The sequence below is a fragment of the Aphelocoma coerulescens genome, chromosome 4 (assembly GCF_041296385.1).
Source record: "Aphelocoma coerulescens isolate FSJ_1873_10779 chromosome 4, UR_Acoe_1.0, whole genome shotgun sequence".
NCBI classification, from domain to species: domain Eukaryota; kingdom Metazoa; phylum Chordata; class Aves; order Passeriformes; family Corvidae; genus Aphelocoma; species Aphelocoma coerulescens.
In genome coordinates, this window is record NC_091017.1 from 70,506,570 (window position 1) to 70,532,896 (window position 26,327).

General features: G+C 39.9%; 1 protein-coding gene across 4 annotated transcripts in view; it reads right to left on the reverse strand.

Moving 5' to 3' along the window:
• Positions 1–25,996, reverse strand: part of FAM193A (family with sequence similarity 193 member A) — a 78,366-nt gene extending 52,370 nt beyond the window's left edge. For 3 of the 4 annotated variants that reach the window (XM_069014591.1, XM_069014590.1, XM_069014589.1), the window contains exon 1: positions 25,530–25,996. In XM_069014591.1, the coding sequence (XP_068870692.1) occupies positions 25,530–25,763 (234 nt within the window). In that variant the 5' untranslated portion in view covers positions 25,764–25,996. Of the gene's footprint in view, positions 1–17,192; positions 17,271–25,529 lie in introns of those variants that run through there. The other variant, XM_069014592.1, reaches the window with a different exon arrangement.
• Between the last annotated feature and the right edge of the window lie 331 nt (positions 25,997–26,327).

Below are 26,327 nucleotides of genomic sequence, written 5' to 3' on the forward strand. Positions count from 1 at the left end.
TAGCTATGGTTTAGCATGAGGCAGTAGTGAAACGTGTCTTGGCAGGGGAGGAATGTATAGACCACCAATTAGTTTTATTAACTATAACAATAAAAGATGAACAAACTACCATAGTATCCCTCCTTGATCTAGGAGTATTTTGATTAAGAAACTGACAAATATCTAAATTTTTCATGCCATAATCACACACATCTCTAGTGACACTGAACAGAATGTAGTTGTACATCCTAACGTAGACTTCCTTGCCAGGGAGTCTCAGGATTATAGAAGAGATAAAGAGGTTATTAATTATCTGCAACCATCACCAACAGGGAAAGTTGTGAAGGTTTCCTATGCAAAAAAGATCCTTGATTTTACTAAGGGTGCCAAAGTACCGAATAAAAATCAGCGCAAGCAAAGACAAGGTGATAATAATTGAAGTTCAAATATCCATATTAAGGCAGCCAACACCTGATCTGGCCAAATGAGTAACTCTGCAGACTATCAATTAATTTTACCAAGTGTTCTGTCCTTGGTATTAATATTCACAAACACCTCAATTATCCTTTCCCAGCCTAGCCTGCATTATTCTAGGGTAGTCCATACTCTTGAGATTGAAAACATGTCAGTGAAGAAAAAAATACACATAAACAAGTCAGTGATACCATGAGTCAGTCACCTGGTACTCCTTTGAAAAGCTACTGGACTACACATAATTTCCAACAACTTTTAAATCTTTCTGTCAATTATCAGGGACATAAAAAAAAAGTGAAAGCTGAGAAAGAACAGGCATTCCAAGGAGTGTTAAAAGGCTTTTGTGACTCTCTTGATATATAGATTTTTTTTTTTAATTTTGATACTATTTTCAAATATAAATAAACTACTTTTTAAATATTAAATAATTCAGAAGCAGGAGAAACAGAAGTTGTCAGAAGCTGAACAACAGTCAAGAGTAAAGCGTTCATGACAAGCCTGTCAGAGGCTCCAGAGGGCAAAAGCTCTGCACATGAATACAGCCAACATGTTGACTCAGCCCTTATATTGGCACCTAGTGCAGAGCACATCTATGTTCAATAGCTTTAGTACTTAACAGAAATCATTAAGAAGAGATTTGCTGCAGAATACCACGTGAGATACATCAACTAGCTCTGAAAACCAACACATCACAGATTCATGTACCATCTTGTGTATATGTATTCGGATGGGGCAGGGTGGAAATCCTGTGACTGTAGAGCACTCCAGCCAATTGGACCATGCTCCGTCCATCATGCTTCGCCAGAGGGAATTACACAGTCAAGGGCTAAACACAGGAAATGACCTATGAAGATGGAAGGAGGAAGAGAGACAGTGCTGGCTCTAAGAAAAGATTGTTCATCTAACTTGAGAATTCACACTTACTTTGTTTGTAAAGACAACCAAGAAGCAGAAATATGCAGAGCAGAGAGCAAGCATTATACTCAACTGCAAATCCAAATAATTGCAAGGAGCTAACAAGGCTATTGTTGAGGCCACTCAATTTAGCCCTCCAACAGGTGAAGTATGATATTACTTCATATTAGGGACAATATATTGAGATAAAGATGTACTTGGCAATAGACAGCTAACATATTAAACCAAAATTAGGTACTCCCTATCCAAGCATCTTCTCAGAAAATGCTTATGAAAACTGTTTCTCTCTCTCTGTTGAAATGTGCTACTGTCAAAACAAACTTCGTAAGATTCCAGGTTAAATCCTCTTTAGCCAATATAACAAACATTCTTATATGAATAATGAGGAAAATACAAATAAAACCAACATTATGAGACTTCAGTAATTTTAGTGACACTTCTATTGCAATGGTCATCTTTTTTATGTAATAACATTGAGCTACAGTGTTTTCTTTATTAAGTCAGATTCTTTATTATAGAATCTGACTAACCTGCAAGACAGGTTCTCTGAAGGCTTCCCTTCTTCAACAAGTCATATCATTAAAACTTATCACTTCGCTTTAAGTAAACATAACACTATTTTCATAGTTTAGTAAAAGCTAGTCCTAAAGTAAATTGCTGATGTCAAGCAAGCCAACAAGCTGAGGGTGGGGAGGTTTAATCTAGAAAGCTCCATCTACCTTGCATGTAGGTAACAAAGTAAGTGTACTATAAATGGCTAAAATCCCCCCAAAATTATTCCTCTCCCCACACCCACAAGATCTCAAATCTGAATTGCTTCTTTTCTAACAGTGAAATCCTTTAAGACCTTTGATACTAAGTCAAAATGTCAATGGAGTTTTCAGCAGAAACTGAAATTATTTCAGATTATACGTTTTCCAGCTGAGGTCTTTGTTTTTACAGAAGTTCAATCTAAGGAGAGGAATTATAAAATTATAAGTAGCAGGCATATACAGGACTTTTTCAAAAAGACCAGTGCTTTCTGGTTTAGCAACAGTTTTGTGTGAAGAGTGAGATCAAGGTGGGTGGGGAGGCTGTCCCCATTTCACCGATTTGGGGAGATACCCCATAACAGAACCAAGATGACAAGTGCCTACTACTTCCTGCTAAAACTCATGTCTAAGATACTTGGCCAACAAGACTTTTTCCCAAAGAATTTTTGTAAGAAGCAAATATTTATAGCTAATCACAGGGATGGAGGAGGAAGGAGAATAAATCACCTGTACACAGAGCTGTTTTTCAAAATGAGGCATAATTTTAGTAGTCTGAGAAAGTTAAAGGCATCTTTTCCTCCACATTTTGCAGAAGTGCTCATAATGCAGTGTCAGCTTCTGGCGGATCAAATACATGGATAACTTTTAAAAGTCTGCACAAAAAAGTATACATAATTAAGTTTTTGTTTTGTTTTTGTTTGCCCAGACATACACAAAACCTTTAAAAACAGAGCAGGGAGGAAGGAAATCAGACAGCACTGGACAATGGAGAAGAAAAAGAAAATCAGTTTTCTTTCTACTTCTAGTTCTGTAAGACTCAAGACCTCTGAAAATTAAGTAAAATCACCACTTCTGGTGGATTTACACAGAACTGATTATTTACCTGCTACATTTATTTCTCCTTTGGATTCTCAGTGCCAAAATAAAACAATTCTATTGTAGCACAGTAATCAGAACAAACTGAAGTCTAAACAGCTATTTAAAATTCACAAGCCCATCAAACCTGGACTGACAAAAATCTATACTGAGAAACAGAGCCATCTTAAATGACACGATCTACACTGCAAAGAACAGCTCATGAAACTCCCCAGGGCAAGTTTTTTCTCAGTAGTACCTCAAAAAGACAACTTTGAAGTAGTACTTTGAAAAGAACACAGATACTGTTACTCTGTAATAAGGAGGCAACATCTATATTCTGTGCCATTCCTCCCACGCATTCTTCAATAGCACACTCTGTTTTCTTTTAGATGAATCAATCTAAATTCAGGAAATGAGCACCTGTTAGGAAATAAGGAGTTCACAGGTTATAGCGCCACAATATGAAAATGTCAGCACACACAAAAAGCTATGATCTTTACAGGAACTGGGAAGAATTTATAATCCAAAATTAAAAAGATGAAACCCCGATCTGTATCCTGTTATAAGACAGAATCTACAATCATGTAACTTTTTAAATGGAAGTTAAAGCAAAGTTGTACTCAAATAACGTTTTTTTAATCTATTTCACTTCGTTGAACAAAGTCAAATGACTTCCTTGGCCGTTAATTTGAATGATGCCAACTTTAACTATTTATTCCATGAAATTTACAGATGGGTATATTCAGCCCTACCTCAACAACTGCCACAGAATTCACCTCCCCTGTTCTTTTATTTTAAACAGTCTCATGTGACAACTGATCACTATCAAATAATACTCTAAGAAAAAAATAATTAAGAAATAAACAGCTGCTTTGTAGAATGGAGTGTACAGACCCCACCAGAAGTCCCTTCTGTGCTCCGTAGATACTCTGAATTAAATTCCACCATTAAAACGAAACCTACATAAGCTGTAATTAAGAAACATATCTAGGCACTGCCTGGCACATGATCTCATGAAATTTGTCTTGACAAAGGCCAAAGACCTTCCTGAACTAATTACTGTTGGGTGCTTTTTCCATAAGCAATGATCTGGGATAACCCCTATATAAAAACTGCAAGTAGCAAATAATCTCTAAGAGAGTTCATCTAGGCTCAGATTCAAACATAAATAGTGCTCTTCATCATTACTTTTCTTCTGTTACATATTCAGATGCTTTTATCTGATGAGCCATTTTCTCCTTACATTCCAATAAAGTGGAAAGGGTTAGACAACAGGCCTTTGGAAGTCAGGGACACAGACAATTACATCATCCCTCCTACTAAATACTCACAAGAACTGGTAATTCTGGAAGAAATCCCTGCTGGATACCTGATAATCTCCCATCTGACACCACTGTGAAGAGATTAAAGGACCAGGATTGTCTTTTTCTTTTTAATTCACAGAATACTGTGCAGCCAGACAGAGGCCATCAGCACAGTCATCCTAAAGGTCACTCTAACTAAGTCACATGAAATTTGGCAACGCTTCCATCAATGCTGTTTGCAGCATACGAACAAGTACTGGGTTTTGTCAATCAGTCAGAGTTCTGATTGTCCCTTTCCAAATTGCTATATCCCCTACAAGTTTTATCAATATAATTTTATGTTTTTTTCCAACATAACGCAAAAAGAAAAACAGCATTAATTACCACAATTTCCTATAGCCTACTAGCAAACCCATTACTGAAGGTTTTCCATGACAAATGCTGGAAGATCCATGTCATCTGGGAACAAAAATACTCCTATTACATTTGAACCTAACAAGCTGAAGTCCCCCATACTTTTTCAAAAGCAGTGAACAGTAGGTGCAGTGCTGCCCCACCCTGAAGATAAAACTGCCCAGCTGTCTCCGTGGCCCTGCCCATGTTCCTTCTTAAGGAAGATGAACATGTCCAAGCAAGGGTTAATAATGCCATAGCAGATCTGACTGCAGTCTCTGGTGGTTAATGGTTAATTGCCCTCCAGCAGAGAAGGATCACTACAGAAGAAAGCAACAGATCCCTGATGCCATGAAAAGTGTCTATGCTTGCAAATCCCAACTTGTTACTTTATCTTCCTTTGAACCTAAAACTATCTGTCTTACCTCACAAAAACTGAGAAGTAACAGAATCTCAATTTCTACCATGCTTACATTTATAAACATATACTAGAAAAATATATAACATCTACCATGCAGAAATACATATTGTATTGCAAGAAATGAAAGATTTTACCCTTGGAGGGGCAGGAGGGGGAAGAGAAACCTAAACTTACACTTTTGTCCAACTGTCAAGCTTTACTTTGCAAACTGCAGCACCACTATTTGTACAAATGGCAGCTGCAGCTGATGATCCATTTCCTCACAGCATCATAAGTAGAGGAAAAATTCACTTCCACAGTAAAATAAAATTATTTTGGTCATTAAAACTAATTTTTAAAAATCTACATTTAAGCTTGAGTAAGTTAAAACAGCACTTAGCATAGAAATATTACAGCCTACTTAGGATAACAAATAATGACACTTCAGCAAAGAAATGGTGAAAATAGTAAGAATCAAAGCCCTACATTTTGAAGGAAAATTTAAATACCAGTCAGAAAGCTGCAAACCGTAACATAAGCTTGTGTTCATCATCTTTATAATTATGTCTTCATTTTTCTCAAAGAAAAATGTTTTTCAACAGAACAAAACTCAACCAACTACAATATGCAGGAGGCTATCAGCTCTTAAACTGTGGGAAACTATGACAATACAGCATGCCTATACTTGTGCAACCAATTACTTGGCTAAATAAGACCATTTATTCAGATTAAAGACAGCAGAATTAATATCCTTATCTCCTTTGTATTTTGCATTGCATTGATTTGAGGTACTGCATGTAAATTAAGAATACATTACTAGAAATTGGTTATTTTTTAAGAAGTATAGTCGTGCACATGCATATTTAATTATTTGTACTGATGATTCCATAATTTCTTCTCTTTCATTATATTCAACTCATTATTCATAGTTTACATTTCCAACTGTCAGAATTTTTCAATTCCCATCTCCAAATCAAAAAACTGCACATTGTAAAGGTGCATTGACACTGAAAAGCGTCTCATGCTGTATTTGCAACCAAAGAGCCTTTCTCAGATTAATCCTCTATCAAGACTGGAAGTGAACGGGGATTTTGTTATACCAGTGGCTGATGCTCATCACTACAATTGTGAAAAGGAAACATGATTCCAAGATGCATCACACTGTTTTCAAGAGACACTGGGAAGGAAGGATTAGTGCTGCTTCACAGCTCTCTGGAGGAGACCTCATTTGATCAACCACCTTCAAGAAATGCCTAACTGGAACAGACATGGTGACAGCCAAACTGGGTCGTCAGCAAGAGACCTGGCTCGTTTAGCTTAGCAAAGCAATGCTGTTCTCTGTGAGGGTACTGGAGATGGGTAGAAAACAACAATTAAACTGAGCACAGGGAAGCAGAGTCAAGTGTCCTGGAATACACTCAAACTGAAGGACAAGACTATCAGTCACAGCATGAAGGATATGAAGCAGAACTGAAGATACAGACAGTGAAGATCTATTTCAAATGAAGTTGAATCAGTTAGTGAAAGGCATTTTACATATTTCTACAGATAGGCAGAATCAAAACAGCTGCCCAGATCCCTTCACATTTTTGTCACCATTCACATGAAAAAGCTTTGCAGCCACCCAAATACATCTGCAACTCAACTGTAACATAAGAGCTACCTTTGTCTTCTGGGTGGTTTTTTCAGCAACAGGGGAGAGGAAGGGAAATTTGTCTACCAGAGTTTTTACAAAGCTCTTGCATACCTTTTAACACTGCATTTAAAATAAAAAGCAAAAACAAATTAGTATTTTGTGTAAAGGTATGGATAATTTACAAGGTAAAGCAAACTTGAAAACCTGAAACCAAATTAAAATCATAGGGGGAGGAAATCAGGTCTTTTACTGGTGGATGTGCAGGAATTAACTGTATTTAATGAGTTTTCAGCGCAGCATTAAATGCCATCCCCTAGCTGACAAGTGAAATGGCAGCAAGTACACAAAATAATAGAACTAATTTAAGTGCAGACAAGCTTAGACTTGAGTGAAAACATACTTGTATCTGTAATACTCGCATGTGCAGCTACCACGAACCCAGGCTTTCCAGTGGAAAAAGAGAGGGAAGGAAATTTTGTTTTAATTACACACATTACAAATTCTTTAGAAGCACATATCCCTTCCCACATGCAATACTTCCCTTCTTTGTAGCTAAATATGACACAGCAGAACACAGCCAATCCACCTCCTACCAGGATTCTGCCTTTTCTGTTCTAGGAATATGTTCAACATTTTCCCAGTGATTTTGCAGCCGCATGTGCTAAAAAAAGATATCAAAAGCTAATAATGAACACAATTCAAGCATTCATTTTCCCAAGTACAATGAGCAAAGTGTTCTGAGCAGGTAGTTAAAACACTCCAAAATTCTCTCAAGTAGCCCTGACAGGTAACAACCATGCATATAAAATTTTTTTCCTAGTCAGAGTTGTTAGAGCTTCAATCTGTTGTTTCAACTTCAATACTGAACATAAATATGTAAAATTAATAGGATTACACACAATCAACCCAACCCCAAGATGTGCTAGCAGTTTCTTTATGAACAGTAGAAAGCACTCATCCAAAGGCAAGCTTAAGATGTGTAAGACAACATTTAGGAATTAACTACCTGACTATGTATATGTAACTTCAATGCAAAAACTGTAGATGCCCTATTCCAGGAATTATGTTACAAGAAAATGACCCCACCTGTTAACTCTTAAAGGGTTAAACATACACCCTCCTGACAGCAAAATCTCATAAAGCACTGAGGAAAGCCACATTCTGGACATGGGAGAGGCCATTTTCAGAATGATCCACCAAATTCAATTTCTAAAACTAGCCATGTTTTTCCCACAACAGAGAAAAAGAAATGTCAGGCAAATTGCATATGCTGTACTAGGATATGACAGAGAGTACAAGCCAGAGAAATAATTCTCTATTTCTAAGCCATTTCAATTCTGCAGAAATCAGCATCAGTAAGAAGCAGAATCCTAGTTTAATAGTTAAGGGCAATCAGCAAAATTATGGGAGAAGATGCAGCAAGTAAGCTTTAACATCAGAACTGCACTCAAAGGTTGTGTTTCTAACAAATCACTACAAAGTTAATAAAACCCCAAGTTAAGCTAACATCCACAAAAGATTACCTCAGTCCTTGCACTTCCTTATCCTCAAACTGCCGAGCTCTCAATGCTCACCATACACACATACATCACATCATGTATTAGTTTCTTATGGACATGTGAAATACACTACTGAAACACATGTTTTGCTTCAAGTACCACCATGGGAGGGACCAGACATTTACTGAATCAAATGAGGAAATGTATAAAGCTTGAAGTCCTTTGACCCAAATTTACTGCTGCAACTTAAGAAGCAGAGATCAGAGTCCAGGAGTTGATTCAGCTACCCCTCACCAAAATGCAGGGGTGTAAATGGCAGGAAGACAATCATTATCCCAACGCACATATAAGGAACAAAATATGAAAGTGGCATCTCCAAAATTTTCATCTGAAATGTTCCCTGACCCAAGAATGAAAAGGTTGTCATGAGACAGAGACAAATTTATATCTAGGAACACTTGCCTATATTTCCTACATCAAGGAAGATTACAAGGAAAACAGACAGTGCACTAAGTTCTACATTACAGATTCTTAGAAAGTGGTTTTGAGATTTGGACTGCGTGGTTTGTTTTTGGGGGTGAGGCATTAAGGAGAAGCAGAAGGCAGCTGAGCTGAGACATCTGTGACTGCAAAGTCTTTAAGGCAATTCAAGAGGAGAGTGCAAAAGACAAAGCCAAGTGAACAGCTGTATCAGAAAAAACACCATAGAGAACAAGCTGTATACTGGCCCTACTTGGGTGCATACTGCTCCATATGTTCTTTGCCTCTCTCAGACCCAAGAAAATAAAAGCTGTTCAATGTTCATTCATCACACCAATTGCTCTTTATGGATACTACTAACAACAACTGAGAACAAATAAGATGCTCACAATCAGCTCTCCACACCTTAACACTATCAGGAACAAACTCTCCTTGCAGATGACCCTATGAGTTTGAAAATGCTATCAAAGGACAGCTTTGGCCCCTCTGACCATGTGATGAGGTTCCATGTTCTGGTAGATGACAATGCAGAAGACTACAAGGAACTAACATACAAAAAAAGCCTTTCCTGGTTGTTAACTTGAGGGAAGACTATTTTTCACTAGAATCATGAGCAAAACATCAGGAGTCCAAAGATGACATACCAGGGCAAGAGCCTAGAAGCAAGGACAAGTAATTATTCACAAAAGTTCATAAAATCCAAGTAACCAATCCATCAGTCTTAGACAAATGCATACTAAGGTATAAAGCGTAAGAAAAGGAGCTAGAATTCTGTGAATGAGATTAAGACTATGATCTACTCCATAAGAGTCCCTTTCCCACTGGAATATTAACAGAAAGAGGATCCAGACAGTTCACAGAAAAAAAACCACAACAAAAACCTAAACACACAAACAAAAACCCAAACCAAACAAATCCAAGTGCCGAGGAGTGTTATGCCCTATAGCCAAAGGATATAAGCATAACAAATGCAGAAAGAGGTATCCTGAAACTCTGCAAATAATAAAAGGAGGCAAGCACAAGTGCTATCAAGCTGCAAGCTTACTAGAGACCATCAAAAAAGGCCAACAGACAGATGATACTCTTTCTGAAAGGGGAAAAATAACATAACACTTCTTGTTACAAGGAGATAACAAGAACCTAGGCACCTACTGAGAATGATTCAAGGAATTTAATTTTTAAAACACAGAAAGCAACTGGAGACACTTCCTTTAGCTGTAGCTGCAAAAAAAAAAAAAAATTGACAGTAAACAATAAGAGTTTCACTGGAAGTGAACCATCAATTCAATGGCTGCTAAAGAGGGAAAGGAAGGAAGAACAGCAAGAGACAGATTTCACATCACCAAATAAGAGCTCACACAAGACAAGTCTACAGCAAGGAAGAGCTAATTCTCAAATGACACAATAGAAATAAACAAATTCAAGAAAACCAAGCACAGCAAGAGAACAGAAAACACAGCAAGAGAATAATGACTCAGAAAAAGGAAACATAAAGGGAGTAACAAGCTTAACAATGGCAAGAGAATAAGAGGGACAAGCATAAAAGGCTAAAGGCATAAAATGAAGTAATTCTTACAAAACAGCTTGAGGCTACTAAGAAATCATTCTATCACTATGCTACTACTACTACTACTAGAATTTCTCCATTACTGAATGAAGAGAGAAAACAGATTGATGAAGAAAAAGTCCTCACCAAAGAGATCAACTACAAGCAGGTGACCAGCACAATTAGCACAAGTAAATGAGTAAAAATATCCACCCAGAATCAGCTGACTATTGGAAACACTTATATTTTTGGAAATACTTATATTTTTTTCCAAGTAGGCTAGATCTGATAACGTTCAAGAAACTTCCTCAGGAAATCCTTTGAGCCACCTCAGAATCAATAATCCTATCTTTGAAAACTTAGGGAGGATGACTTAGATAATCAGAAGCTTAGAAAAAGGTGAACTATTTAAACCCTTTCTTTAAAACAAACAACCTCACCCCTCAAAGAAAACCCAACCCTCCATCCAAAAAATATTTTAAAAACACCCAAAAATTGACAGAGGAAAAAAAAGGATAGTGAAGATAGAAACACCTGAGGAATGGTTTATCTTCACCTCCCAGGAAAGTTAAATATATCCAAACAAAATTTTTAAGCACTTAGATGATATGGAGAGGAGGAACAGCCACCTTGCTTCTGGTCAAACCAGTAAAATTTTCTTCAGTGAAAGCGTTACACAGGGGAGGAAGAATAAATGTCATTATTTACTTGATTAATGTTTTTGACAGCCTTAAGTACTGAAACTTTCTCATGACCAAACTAAATAGTAAGATCTTGACAATTACCATTAATTTCCAAATAGACCTAAGTGACTGTATGCAAAAGAGCAGACAACAAGGTCAGACTGTTGGAAAAAGTTAATGCTACCTTGGGATGCATAGCTTATGTGACACAGGACATAATCCTTTCACCTAATACTGCTCCAGTAAGTGTCAGAGGGACAACTGCAACTCATTCTGAACACAGGTCTTCATGCCAGACAGGGACAGCTAGAGAAATGCCACAACAGAATTACCACCAGACACAGACAATATCACCTGAAAGGCTGAGAGAACTGGGGACACCAACCTTACAGACCAAAATACTGAGGGGAGAGAGGAAGAGTCAGATCTCTCTATCCACAGCAAACAGAATAAGCAATAAAATGTTTGACTTGCAGCAAGGGAGATTTCTATGCAATAGAAAATTAACAGCAAAGTAGTTAAGAGTGAAAATAGGCTGCTTCATGAGGTTGTGGAGTCTCCATCAAATTTTAAGAGCAGGTTAAACAAACAAGTAACAAAAGTAGAATCAGTACTGTCTCCATTGGCCAGAAGACAGAGATGAATGAGATAAAAATAAGGATGGAAAAAAATCTTGAAGTTAAGACTTTATAGCACTGATAAGATATTCTGGAATATTATATTCAACTTCAGTGTCAGTTTTAAGGAGCTGGTTTAAAGATAGTTGCTTGGATTTATGTCTACTTCCTAGACTGCAATTAAAAAACCCCAAAACAACAACAACAACTCAACAAAAAAACACAACAAAACGATCTTAAAGAAGATCAATTGTATTTTTCAGACAAATCATCCATCTTTTAATATGTATCAAGATATATAATTACAAATACTAACGTGCTTTAACATTTTAAAAGAAGATTAAAAGCTCTAGTATTAGTGGAGTCCACCTGAGATGATTCACAAACGGGAAAAAACAGGCCCAAAAAGCTCAACTTCCCTGGAATCTACCCAGCTCCTGATACACCATGGTGGTCAGACTTCCTCCCTACTCAATGCCTGCTCACCAGTTACCCATACATGCGCTCCTCTCTCACAGATGCACAAGTGTGATTAAGAAAATGGAAAAAAAAAGACAGCCTAATTAGGAGGATAAATCCACACAGTAGCAGTTCGACACACATCCTTTCTGCCTCTCTCACCCCTATTTATGGCAATATAGTGGAGTTGTAAGCCTCTCCAGTATAATTTTCTTCCACATGGGCCAACTAGCTCAGGCCATCTACAGCAAGGACTGGTTTTCCACGAAGAGGAGCTACTGACATCCTCCCTGTTCAACAGTGTCAGTCAAATTTTGCTTAAGAGGAAAAGAATCCCAACAGCGTATTGGAAGATCAGACACAACAGGTGTCAGAAAGACATCATCTTCCAGTGATCCTCTCATGCTTTAACAACAGGGATTCATGCTCCACTAAATCCCACTAAGCAGAGACACCTATAAAAGAAATAATCATCAGACCCAACACCTTCCTGACCATGCAATAACACTCATTAATAGATTACTGCTATAGTTATGCAAACTCTCTCATGCCACAAATATCCCCCTACACAAGATCCATTTTGGTGAAAAAGATTAAGACAAGGACACTAAAAATTTACTAGTCATAAACAAAAAGTCTAAAAAGCACCAGTAAAGGCAGTCCACTGCATTAGCTAATTTTTGCTGATCATGAGTTAATACCAACACTAAAAAAACTTTGCATATAACTTCAAAAAGTTACATTACTCAAGCACACTATACAAAGAATATATTTGTGGCAGAAGTGTCAGAGACAGGACAATGCAAGTAAAATAAAACAGTGAAGACTAACTTCCTGTTATAAAAAAGAAGGAAATACATGAGTAACAAAGAAACCATAGAAAAATTTGTTTCCATCAGAAGAATTCATCCCTAACTTGGGAAAACAATTAAAATATAAAACCACAATTATTTGGGAATTATTTTTTACTATTAAAGCAATTCTTCATATACTGAGGGTTGGAGTGGGAGTGTTGATCTGCTGGAAGGTAGGAAGACTCTGCAGAGGAATCTGGACAGCTGGATCAGTGGGCCTAATGGTCTGAGATTCAACAAGGCCAAGTGCCAGGTCCTGCCCCTGGGTCACAACCCCTGCAGTGCTACAGGCTGGGGCAGAGTGGCTGGAAAGGGCACGGTGGAAAAGGACCTGGGAGTGCTGGTTGAGAGTGGCTGAACATGAACCAGGTGTGCCCAGGTAGCCAAGAAGGCCAAAGGCACCTGACCTGGACCAGCAATAGTGTGTCCAGCAGGACCAGGGCAGTGACCATCACCCTGTACTCAGCGCTGGTGAGAAGGCCTCACCTTGAGTCCTGGGGTTCAGTTCTCAGCTGCTCACTACAAGAAAGTCATTGAGGTCCAGAGAAGGGACATGGAGCTGGTGATGGGTCTAGAAGACAAGTCCCATGAAGAGTGGCTGAGGGTGATGGGGGTGTTTAGCCTGGAGGAGGCTCAGGGATGACCTTACTGCTTTCTACAACTACCTGAAAGGAGGCTGTAGCCAGGTGGGGGGGTCAGTCTCTTCCAGGCAACCAGCAACAGGACAAGAGGAAAAAGCCTCAAGCTGTGCCAGGGGAGGTTTAGGTTGGACAGTAGGAGGAACTTCTTCATGAAAATGGTTGTTAAGCATTGGAATGGACTGGCCATGGAAGTGGTAGAGTCACCATCCCTGAGGGCGTTCAAGAAATGACTGGATATGGCACTTAGTGCTATGGTTTAGCTGACATGGTGGTGATCAGTCAAAGGCTGGACTCCATGATCTCAGAGGTCTTTTCCAACCTAATTGACTGTGTCATTCTGTACCGTCCTTTTTGTAACATTGCACACTATTTATAAGCTGTTTCACCAAGTGAAGACTCCATGTAAAAAGCTAATGATAAGGATGTTGACTTTCTCAGGATTATCACAAATATAAACAGGGTTGGGAGTAACTATCTTTGATTTTTTTTTTTTACTGTTTTCAGTGCAATGGAGCTCTAACACCCGTTAGGATCCTCTCGTCTTTAGCAGAGGAGACACACTACACTACCGTGGCCTTTTGCAGCTTAGTTATCAAATCATCAGTAACACCTTACTGACTGAGAGGATGAGCCAATCTCACCAACAGGTAACACCATCAGGTGCAACCTGCTGACTTCAGTTTGTTTCAAAACTGGCTTCACCTTTAGACAAATGCTCATTTCTGTGACCTTAGTCCAAAGCCACAAAGACAAGTGCACATTCAGACTTGTCTGAACATTCTATTTAAAGAATAAATTACCACAGGCCATTACTACCAATGTCTTAACAAATTTCTAGGGATCAGAACAATCCCCTAAACCTTATACAATCACTAGACTTTTCACCTGATTAAAAATGAAAACATAGGCTCAGAATGACTTTAAATGTTGACAGAAGAATGTTCCTCTTCATTTTTTAAGATATAGCCATCAAGTTTCAAACCTACAACAAGCCATCAAACCTACAACAAGCAGTCAAAATAATATTCAATATGTGACTGTCATAATTTCCACATAATTCTGAAAAGCAGTAAGTTAGGTCACCAATGACAGTACTTCCAAATACATTAAATAATTAATATTTAACTTAGTTCCTATGCAATGTTTCTCAGTACAAAGTTCCATATCCTCCTACATAAGGTTTCAAACCTGTAACTAGTGGATACTGTATAAGTATGGCAGCCTGTTTTCCAACACAGAAAAGAAGTAACTAATTTTTTTCCTTTGAAAGCATAAGAATCTTTTTTGAAAGCTTCTCTATATTAAAAATGATGGAACTTTAATTTTAATTATTCTTGTGGTTCAGTCAGCTTCAGGCCATTGCTGCATGCTGTCTCAAATCACAGCAGACACCAGTACAATTCCCTGCAGACTCCTTCAAAAGAAGTGGAGAATGACAGTATAGTGGAGACAAATCTTGGGAGTAGCCAGTAAAAAAAGTGAAGATAAAACAAAGATGATCACACAGATAAAACTGAGAAGTTTCTTTGACAGTAAAGGAGAGTTCTATCTCTTGTTGGGTGATAAAGTAAAACCTTAATTCATCTGAAGCTTATTCCAATGAAGGTTTGGGTTTCAACTACACTTTAGCTACAGCCACATAGATAAGGCCATTAAAAAAATTGTGAAAAACTTCTAGTGAACCTCAGCTAAAACACTAGCTTGCCATCTGTTGGAGCAGTAGCTTATTGAAGATAAGCAGCCTGAAAGCATTATGGCAATTAAGAAATCTTTTGGTCATTAACTCCACACCAATTAAACACTAAAGGCTGGCAGAACCATTCTGTGGCTCAGAACTGCATTTTAAGGCAAACTCTTCTGTTCCCAATGACTGGTTTCATGATGAGACACAGTGTGGCAAAGAACCTTTAAACATTTACTCAGATACTTCTTTGTCCACTGGTAGCCCACATATGTGCGTGTTCTCCTACTCAAAAATAATTTCCATGCACACATACAAAGTATTTACTTCATTCCTACACTTACATGGCAACCTCTTCAACCCACATTCAAAAATACCATGTTTCAAAAAGCCTCAGTTCATGCACACACACATTCTCACTCACTGCATCTGTCCATATAAGCGTCTCTGGGCTTGCATCACCATTAGTGTTATCCAAATTCAGAACCTCATCTCTATCTCTGTGAAATATTCCCTACAACATGTTTGAAACAGTCAACTGTTGGGTTTAATATGGTTATAGAATTTGAAAGAGGTTCCTTAACTTGCTGTTAACTAACAAAAGTCTGCGTATGACAACATGCTCAAGGCATTCTTAAATTAAACTACCAATCTCAGTGGATAAAAACACCTAATATTAGAAATATCTGAACTACCATTCAGCCTTGAGAAGAAGAGAAGACTGAGAGGGTACATCTTATCAGTGTCTATAAGCATCAGAAAGGAGGGTGTCAAGCAGATGGAGCCAGGTTCTACTCAGTGGTGCCAGGCAATAGGACAAGAGGCAAGAGAGGCAAGAGGTGGAAACTGATGCACAGGAAGTTCCACCTGAACAAGAGAAAGAACTTCTTCACTGTGCAGGTTACTGAGCCCTGGAACAGGCTTCCCAGAGAGGCTGTGGAGTCTCCCTCACTGGAGATATTCAAGAACTGTCTGGAAACAATCTGGTGCAATGTGCTCTAGGAAGACCCTACTCGAGCAGGCAGGTTGGACCAGATGACCCCACCAGTGGTCTCACCCAACTTCAGCAATTCTGTGTACAATTCAATGGTATCATCACATTCCCATCTTAGGAAGACTTCTGCTCTGACAGCTAAAGTTTCTATTTCTGCACACAGGGAAAGAAAGAAACAAACAAACCCAAAAACACCCCACCACCAAAAACCAGAAAACAAGCTTTGGTATTAGAAAAAAAAAATCTTAGTTTAAAACCATAATTATTTTAGCCCCAAAACACAGAAGAAATCACAAATTTGCAGTGCCCATAGTTACTGTACTGACTTCAACCACATCAACAAACAGCTGTTTGTACTAGTTCTCTCACTTTGAAAAGAGCCTCAAAGAGAGAAGTGGGTGGCAGAGTGTATTCAAGTCTGGCACCCCTGCCTAAAGCCACATCTTTTGCTTGTAAGGAGCCATCACTGATGCAGTTTGACAGCACAAAGCTGAAAGCTGACCAGAAGTCAAGGTAGTGTCTTACCACACTTTAGAACACTGCGTGTACATTACGTTTAATACGGTTTCCAACATATTTCAACACTACATACATAATGAGATATGCCCTAATACACAGACTTTAGAGTCATGGCTTGCATTAATTAACAGACTTTCAGAAAAAGGATTCAACTGACAGCCTTCTTTTCCTTACCTCACTTTACAATGCTGGTATCATGACAGACACTCAAAACCTGAGGGACATGACCAGAACTTCTCAGACAAATTCAAAAAACAAGTCTACATCATGCTGTGCTAAGCTAGCACGTTCAAGAGTCTCTTTTTTTCTTGAACTTGCTTGCCCATTTCAAAAGGCCAAGCGTAGCTCATGTAACATCAATAACGCTTGCTCTTTTACTGCTTTCTCCCCTCATTCACATTAACTCATCTCCTTCATCCAAAAGGAAAAAAAAGACCCATTTTAGTTTTATTCTATCCTTTAAAAGACCCCACCCTCATTCACTACCCACAGACTTCTGTTAACTTACCAGGCCTGTAACTGCCACCTGTTTCTTCTGACATACGAGAATAAAAGCAGACCAAAAAAGACCAGTCCCCAAGAAAGCAGTGGTTTTTCTACATACGAAGTACATAAAAAGATGCTGCTTCAGGGCCTGGTTCAGGTGTCAGTCTAGCTGGCAAATATCCATGTTTATAGCTCCTAAATGATTGTTGGTGGTAAAGAAAGAACATTCAATGGGTAGAGCTCAACACTAACACTGAGTTATCCTGCACTAGCTCTGGCAGCAGCCAGCTCTGCCAGCCCACAGCTGTGCTGAGCCCACCAGCCCACAGCTGTGCTGAGCCCACCTGAGGCAAATTACTACCGTAAATCCAGATCATGTATTAGCTTAGATGACCAATTTTTGATAACAGCTGGCTCAGGAGATAGATGGTCATAACACAACACGGATACACATTTCCCACCTTCTCAATAGCTTTATGAGTGTTACAACTAAACGAGATTCCCAGTACTGTAAAACTTCCTTCAGCTTCTGATGCTGTAGAGAAACATGCCTACTACGATACTCTTTACTCTCCAATTTCAGAGGCTACTTCTGCTATGCCTGCAGATTTCCTAAAGGAGGTGAAACCTTAAAGGGGAAGGGAAAAGATAACTACACAAAAACATATCTCACAATTAATTCCCTGTTGTCCACAGAAGTCTAAGTAGTAAAATCCTTAGTGCAGACTTCAGTTGCCAGTGTTTCTATTCCTAATTCAGAAAACTACAAATAGTTATGGGTTCATGGAGCCCTTACATTTTTAAATGGCAATTGATGGATTTAATTACTACAGATAATTTATCAACCATATATTATTTAATAGATATCAATCACTAGAGTTGTATATGCCAGTGATGCATGCGTTAATACCCCATCTTTTAAAAGCTCATGTCTACAGCACATGTACAGGTTTGTGACATAAACCAACCACTACCCAGTTCTCTACACAGTTTGGTCTTGCTTTAAGTAGAGAAGCTACTACTTCCAAAAAGAGCAACAACTGACTTAAGAATCAAAGTGAGCAAAGCTGACATTGCAATGCAAGCCATGACTAAACAATCACTTTTGATATTGTAGGCATAATTAATATCTAAAAGGATAAAGACGGGCATCTGAAAATTTACATCTAGAACACTGAAGTCCCCTGTGCTGCCAGCCAGACACTTCTATCCAGCCTGCTACTTTTCCCTGGAGAAGACAAGAAATAGCTATTTGGAGCAGCAAACACTGCCCCAACAGCTGATCACATCTTCCATCTGTCTGCAGCTCAACACAGAGCACTGAACTGCTGCCAAAGCAGTTAAAGAAAAAAAAAACCAAACCAGCAGCTTTTTCCTAAGAGCAACTGCCACCCATGCACCCTCCCAGAAATTAGTCCTCACTGCCTGTTGTGGCCCCTCCTGGACCACAAGACCCCAGCCACGTTCTAAGAGGAGTAGGAGATGAGTCCATAAGAGAGCCCTGAAGTCCGGATGCTGTAACTGGTAAGTCTGCTCAAGATCCAGGCAGTCCACAGATTGGGACTTCAAAATAATTACTTCTGTGACCTTGTAAAAATTATTTACCTGGATGATTGTGGTCTCATGTTTTTGAACATCCTTCACAAGTAACCACCTGACAAAGCTACCACAAGACCACTCCAACAGATCAGTGCGTGAAAGGAGGACTATTGTAAAGATCTACCGTGCATGAGGACTTAACGTTGTGACGTTCCACCACAAGTAACGACACAGAACTACAACCTATTGTGTTTTATTCCTCTAGGCCTGAGGAGGCTCTGTGCATAGGAATATTTCATGGAAGTACCCAAAGCTTTTCTTCTGAAAAACGTACAGTGGAGTAAATCTTTTGTTTCCTCCTTATAAAAGAACAAAGTTACTCCTTAAGTTTCAGGATATGACCTGAGGGGCAACTTATCGTAACCTTTTTGAGCTCAAACTTTTTTTGTTTTTAAAGAGGAAAAAACCATAACTGAGTAAGCAGGTAGAGGCTAAGCATGGCCTCCTACATAGATTTTTCATCACATTATGCAACTTCAGGCACTCAGCTTGTACCAAAATCTTCCAGGCTTCCCTTCATAAAGAGTGGAGAGAGATGGCTACTCTACAGAGTGATGCAGAACAGGAAGGCCTTCCTCTCAGATGCCTGAGTGGGTTCTATCATCACTAGGAATTTTGAGATGGAGAGAACTTTCTTTGTGGCTTTTGCACAAGAAGGCTGATTATTTAAGAACATGGTTAAAGTACCCCCCCCAAGGAATTTTTTCACCAGCACTATCACCAGTCCAACATGAACAACTTCAGTTCAACAGCCTGGAACAAGTTCATAGGCGGCCCCATTAATTTTCCCCGTAAAATCCACTTTGCAAAACAGTGCCTGGACTAACTTCTGCATCACTAAAGCAGCTGTACATTCACTATTAAAAAAAGTGAATATCAAGAAAATATTTAGGAAAAAATATTTACCTCAGGTAAATGCTATGTTGCTCAGACCTATCTTTAATAGTATTTCTGGTGTGTTTTCTCACAGGCGAGGAGGTGAAGGTCAGTAATGTCATAGGCTGCCTTGAATTTTTACAACACAAAATTAAGTAATTGTTGTGTCAAAAAAAAAAAAAAGAGGCATATTTATTCAACTGCATTTTTAGATAAGCCTCAAGTTGGGCAGTTCCCATAATACCATTAAGAGTGACATCAGAAATGTCATTTCCCTGTTGAACTCTTCATTTGCAGCAAAGAAGGAACCGAACTGCAGTATTCTTCTAGACATTTCACTCAAAATTTTCATTATGTTTAATTATCCTAAGAAAATTCCACATATGGAATATTCTTTCTCAGAACAGAGTAGTCCAAAGGCACCTTGGTCACCATTAAAATTTAAAAAAAATATATCAGAAGAAAGTATAATGTAGGGACTGTTTTTCATTACCTTAATAAAAGGGGATGTATGACCTCCCCTCCCACCAGTGAAGGAGCCCCAATAAATATTAAATCTTCTTTGATTACTCATATCCATATAAACCCGGAACACTGCCCAGCACTGCCCATTCATGAAGTCCTGTACATCCTAAGCAAAGCAAGTTTATTTCCCAGTTATTTCTCCCAATCACTTCTCCACCACAGGTCTTCAGCAGACCTGTATTTGTTCAGGACCAGCCTTGCTACACACACATATCACGGTCTAAACATTAGTCTCATAGGCACCAAGCACACCCAAATGAATTTCCACATCCACTCAGCTCTACTTGCCAGGCCTGAAGAGAGGCTGATTGGACCTCTCACTGTAAAGGAGAAAGGATCCAAGACTCCCCCTCAAGATGGGATACCACTACAACATAATAAGAGGATAAATGCCGTAACCGAGAAAATAATGTAATATGAAATACCTAAATAAAGCTTGCAGGAGAAGAACTGGACAAGAACCCTGAATATTCTCATCAATATACACCTATTTCAGAACCAACTTTTCAAACTAATCTAGCTCCAAATTAAATCAACAAAGTTTTGCTTTCACAGTCAGGAAACAAAAGGGAGGAGGGGAAGGGAGTCACTATGTATTTTAGAGTAAAAAAATTTCTCTCTCTCAGTCTTTCACAAACATTTTGCAGCCAATACAGCAAGGGAAAAAAAATCCTCTGCCTTCACACCCAGAATCTAATGTCTCCTAATAAAGCCAAAGGAGGATCCTTACCTCATATGGATTAAGACACCACTGAACCAGATGCCATTTTTTCAGACACACTTTTGGTATGTTTCATTTAACAATCCACAACCAATTATTCTCATTATCAGTTGACGATGATTTTGCAGGTGCAGGAGGTGGAGAGAAACGGAGTGCTCAGGGACTGGATATACATCAAGGTCATGACTGCACACAGGCACACACTTCCCAGGAGCAGCATTACGAGATCTGACCCAATCACTGGTACGTGTGCCTGTGGTCTCAGGTCTATTAGCTGAAAAATGCCTTAACTGAGCATGGGAAGAAGCTATGAAAGAACTAATCATGTGAATGTTATGCAACCACTAAGCTTGCTTTTAAAGTTTGAAATGTTCTGTTTAGATTCTCCTTCTAAATTAGCAAGTTAACCATACCATCTAAAGCAAATCCTAATAGTTTTATCCCATTCTGTTTCATCTCCTTTTATTTAAAAAAGCAGAGCATAAGCTCTTCAGGGCAGGCACTGCATGTCTATTAAAAAAAAAAAAATTAAAAATGAGTGAACTACCTTTAGTCAGAGGAACAAATTTACTACCTGACTGTCAAAAAGGCTTACTTTTCTTCAAGTCAGTGTTAAGAGTGTTTGTAAGAACCTGCTTCCTCAGCCTGAGGAACAGAGGTTATAATACTGTTTTATTAGTTGGCATTTATCTAGTTTACCTGAGCCTTGACAAAAATTGGCCAAAATAAGTTTGCTTTTGGAGAGGAGGCCCTCCAAAAGCACAAAAGCTAGTTATTTGCTGAACTTCTGAGCTCCTGACAAAGCTCCTTTTTTGAATGTTTCCTTCCTTTTGAATGTTAGAATCATGGAAGGAGAAGAGAGAACAGGGAAAATCTCCAATCACAAATCAAACACAGATATCAGTAAAATGCAACAAGCTACAAAGCTGCTGAAGAAACTGGCAATGGATAATCTATGTACAGACTCTATTTAAAAAACAGTACCCCATAATAAAGAAATAATCCACTGAAGTATTCTATAAAATTCTAAAACAGCTCTCAAATGTAAGAAGATTTAATACATTACTACACTTGACATACAATACTTCGAAAAATGCACGTGAGAGAATTGTAAAATGGCTACTAAATGACTCCCTTTAATAACACAAAATTTGTAAGGCCTGTAACAAAAAGTACTTCTGCAGCTGATCAGCTACTGACACACCACTCTTCACCCCAAAATACCTGAACATAGCAAAGAATGACCTATTTCACTATAGCATATGTATGAATTATGCAGTGGTTGCTAAAGATAATCAAATGCCTCTCACAACATCAATAATCCAACTGTCAATCAAAAATTTATAGGATCAAATTAAGAAAGCCTGATGCAATGCATTACTGAATTAAACCAAAACCAAACATAACAGAAAGCAAGATCTATTTCTATAAATACGCATATTAGAAGAAAAAATGCTAGGAGTCCTGCAGCAGTACTGGACAGCTAAGTGACTTGGTTTCCAGTTCCAGTTAAAGTTGACACAGTTACAGGTTTCCAAACTGAGACTCCCTTGCAGTGATAGACTGCCAAAGCACCCTTAATTTCACTATCACTCCAAAACATCTGACAGTGCTTCAGAGGACGAACTCAGATGCTACAAAGCATGTGCATGGAATAACATACCTTCCAGGAAGATTCCATTAGAAGTTGCCCACTTGCATCCCAGAACAAGACTTAGCCTGTACTCTAAGGCAGAATTTAGCCTACAGTCTTAAAAACCTCCAGATAAGATGAATGAAAACCTCAATTCAAATATATTTGTTAGCTTTAACAGGGTTAGCTAGAATTTCAATACTGGCACATGAGCTTTTAGTTTGAACCATAAACACATTCATTTTTAAACTATATTTGATCTGTTTTATAAAGCAGGTTCAAAGTATACATTATTCTGAATAATTACTGACACACAAGATAGGACCATTCCTTTAACATCCTGTTTCATTCTGTCTTTCAGACAAGTTTTGGAAGAAACACCTAACAGAACACTAGCACAAGGATGTGCCCACCCCATCCAGAATGGCTGCCCTAAAACCAGGTAAGTGACAAAAGCTGAAAACTACATGACAGCAACGAGAGCATGCGAACAGTAGAACACACTATGCTGTGTAGCAAACACTCAATTCAAGGGGAGCTCATGATTATATTTTACATATTTTCAAAGATTAAACATTTAAGTTTGTTCAGCAGAGAATTGGCTGATGACTTCTCTTATGCACCAAAGGGAACTTCACAATATTCTGGGTAAGATGAAAGCAAAGCAAGTCTGGTTACTACTTTACAGCTATTAGTGTGTTGCTTACTCTCCATCCAGCCAAAACAAACACTGCACCTAATTTAGAAGTGATCTGCCACGTAAAATACAGCTTTCTTTCTCAACTTCATCCAGAAAAAACATCTGCTAGTCTTTCACTTAAAAAACCAAGTCTTGTTTTGACCATCTACCCTTAACTATCAAATTTTTACATGCCATTAAGGTGATTGTATTTTCACAACAGCAAGAGTCATGCAATGATGCTTTAAGATTTCACCTTTGCAACAAAATTATCACTGAACTTTTATGTAATGGCAATTTTCATGTCACAACCATTGGAAAGCTATTGACAGTGTCAAGAAAGAGGTCACTGAAACCACTATGGAGGAAGCAACACCAACTTTTAAGGAGTATTATGGGGTATAAGCATTTACCTTTCAAAAAACTGAGCACAGGGATTTACCTATCCTTCAAAACCGTATTCCAATATGCTTACTGTTTGATTGATCAAGGTCTCTGCTGTAGGCTTACCTTATCTGATCTACCTGATCTGTTTAACTGACTTAACTCCCCACTTGCCCATCAGTCTTCAGAACCACTTGTACCACACTACAAAGTGAAATTTGACAAATTGCATACACATCTAAGAGTAGAGGCAAAAAAAGATCAATTAAGACAAAGTTACAAATGCATTAAGTCACATGTTGTGTACACTTACAAAAGTATGAATAACATGTAAGCAAGTGTAATAGACAGATGTATTCTCCCAAAAATTTAGTGCTGAAACACTGTATTTAATTTTCAAGACATGAGTACTTTCAGAGAGACTAAGAAATTTTATTAGGAACTACGTAGTCTGAAAGAAACAAGAAACATGAAGTAGGTAGATTAGCAGTGATTTTGGCTTTTAAGATAAATTTCAGAAAGATCCCATACAGTCTGATGAGAACCAAAGTTCTAGACTACACATAATGACAAGATACAAACATCAAAATATATGGGGTAGCGGAACCACATCAATGTCCCATTTTGAGCATCACTTCACTGCTGGCTTTATTTCCCTTGGCATGATGTTTAACAATACCTAGGAACCTGTGCCTGTAAAAGCTTGTGATCTAAGATGTAAAACAAAACAAGATGCATCTTCTCGCTAGAGGTTTAGTTAGAACAGTGTTGAGTGATGACTTGCAAAGTTGTAAATAAAAACTTGCACACTTCTTTGCCATTATGTGCATCATTCTTCTGGATATTTAAGTCACATAAAAGCTACTGTCCCAAAAGGAAATTATGCCCAAAGTAAGTATCAGATTAGGACAGACATACAGCTATAGTTAATCTAAAGTACCTTGGAATTTGGGTAGCCAAGTATGAAAGAGTATGAACCCAAGTGTTAAAGGTGTGGGGGGGAAAAAGTCAACCTAAACCACCAGACTGTTGACCCAGCAAAATAGATGGGCACAAAACTACATGGAGAACAAAATAAACCCATTTGTATATCATGGTATTTCAGACACACTACATCACAAAAACCAATTCTTTAATTTCCCCTTCACATGCTCAACAAGTTTATGAGAGCAAGAGGAAACGGAGCAGGTGGTATGACATGCTCATGGAGGCCTGAAGATGCTGTCAGCAGGAAATGCTGCTGTAAATATGATACCTGAACACAAGCTCTGTGTTGATGACAAAAAACTTGAGATAACCTTTATGAGAGAAAGGAACATGAACTTATTTGCTCTTTTGCTACTTGAACCAATACGATACCTTTTGAAGGGCTTAATCCTTGAGTATTTTTCTTGGGGAAAAAAAAAAAAAATCAATTAAACTATACAATCTGCTCCCAATAAATTTCACCATAATATGAAATAATGTAACATCTGAATTATTCCGAGGCACCAGAGTGCCAACCACAGACCAGGCTACAATGAACCTCCTATGCTTAATAACGAAGTTGACTACCGCAAAAAGGGCTGAATGGTGAGAAAAAAAAAAAAAAAATATATATATATATACAGGTGTATTTTTGCTTTCTCAAGGCCTGCCCGCCTATTTCTTACAGCTCCTCCATTAAGGTGAGACCCCGGGGATGGGGACCCTGGAGCCGATTTCAGGACAAACCCCAGGACGACACGGCCCCGCGCAGCCGGCGCGGCCCTTCCCCCACAAAGGGTGGGGAGCCGAGGCCGCTGCCGAGCCCCGCCGCCCCCTCCCCGCCGCCCCACGGCCCAGCCCCGCGACCCCCGCCGGAGCCCGAGCGGGCCGGAGGCACGGGGGGATGGCGCGGCGCAGCCCCCCGGCTGCCAGCGCGGGTGTGCGATGTCACCGCGCCCGCCCCGGCCCCGCTCACCTCGCCGTGTCCCGCCGCGGCCCCGGCGCCGCCCGGGGCTCCGCTGCCGCCGCCCGGCGCTGACAGCAGGGCGCCCACCGCACCCGGCGGGGCGGGGGCCGCTCCCACCGCACCCCCGGCCTTGCCCAGCCCGCCGGTGCCGCCGCTGGGTCCCGGCCCACTGGTACTGCCGAGGCCGCCGCCCCGCTTGTTCTTCCGGCGCTTCGCTCCGCGCTTGGCGTCGGCCGGACTCATGGTGCTGACACCCGGGCACGGGAGGAGGGAGCGCCGGGGAGGAGGAGGAGGTGGGGGGAAGGGGCGCGGAGTCGCGCCGAGCGCCCGGGGGTGGCGAGGCCGGGCGGGGCCGGGCGGGGCCGGGGCTCCCCGGGCGGCACGGGCGGAGCGGGGCTGTCACGGCCGCGGGGACTCGCTCGGCCCCGGCGCCGCTGGGCAGAGTTACCGTCCAATATGGCGGACACAAGGGGAAAGTGATCCCCCTTTACGTCGGGGGGCTCCCCCTCGGCGCTGACGGGAACCCGCCGCGCGCGGCACGCTGGGAGGCGTAGTTCCACGCCTCGCCATAACCCATCACCGGTCCCGAGGTCGGACTACAATTCCCAGCGTGCATCGCGACGCCCGCCTGGGCGCGGCGGGTGAGCTCATCCGTCCTCGTGGTGGCTGCTGGGAGCTGTAGTCCCCCGCGCTGCCGTTAGCCATGCCGGCCAGCGTTGCCACCCCGGTCAAGGGACTACAGCGCCGCCCAAGAGCCACGTGACGCCTTAAAGGGGCCGCAGTGCTCGGGGATGAGGCATGAGGGGA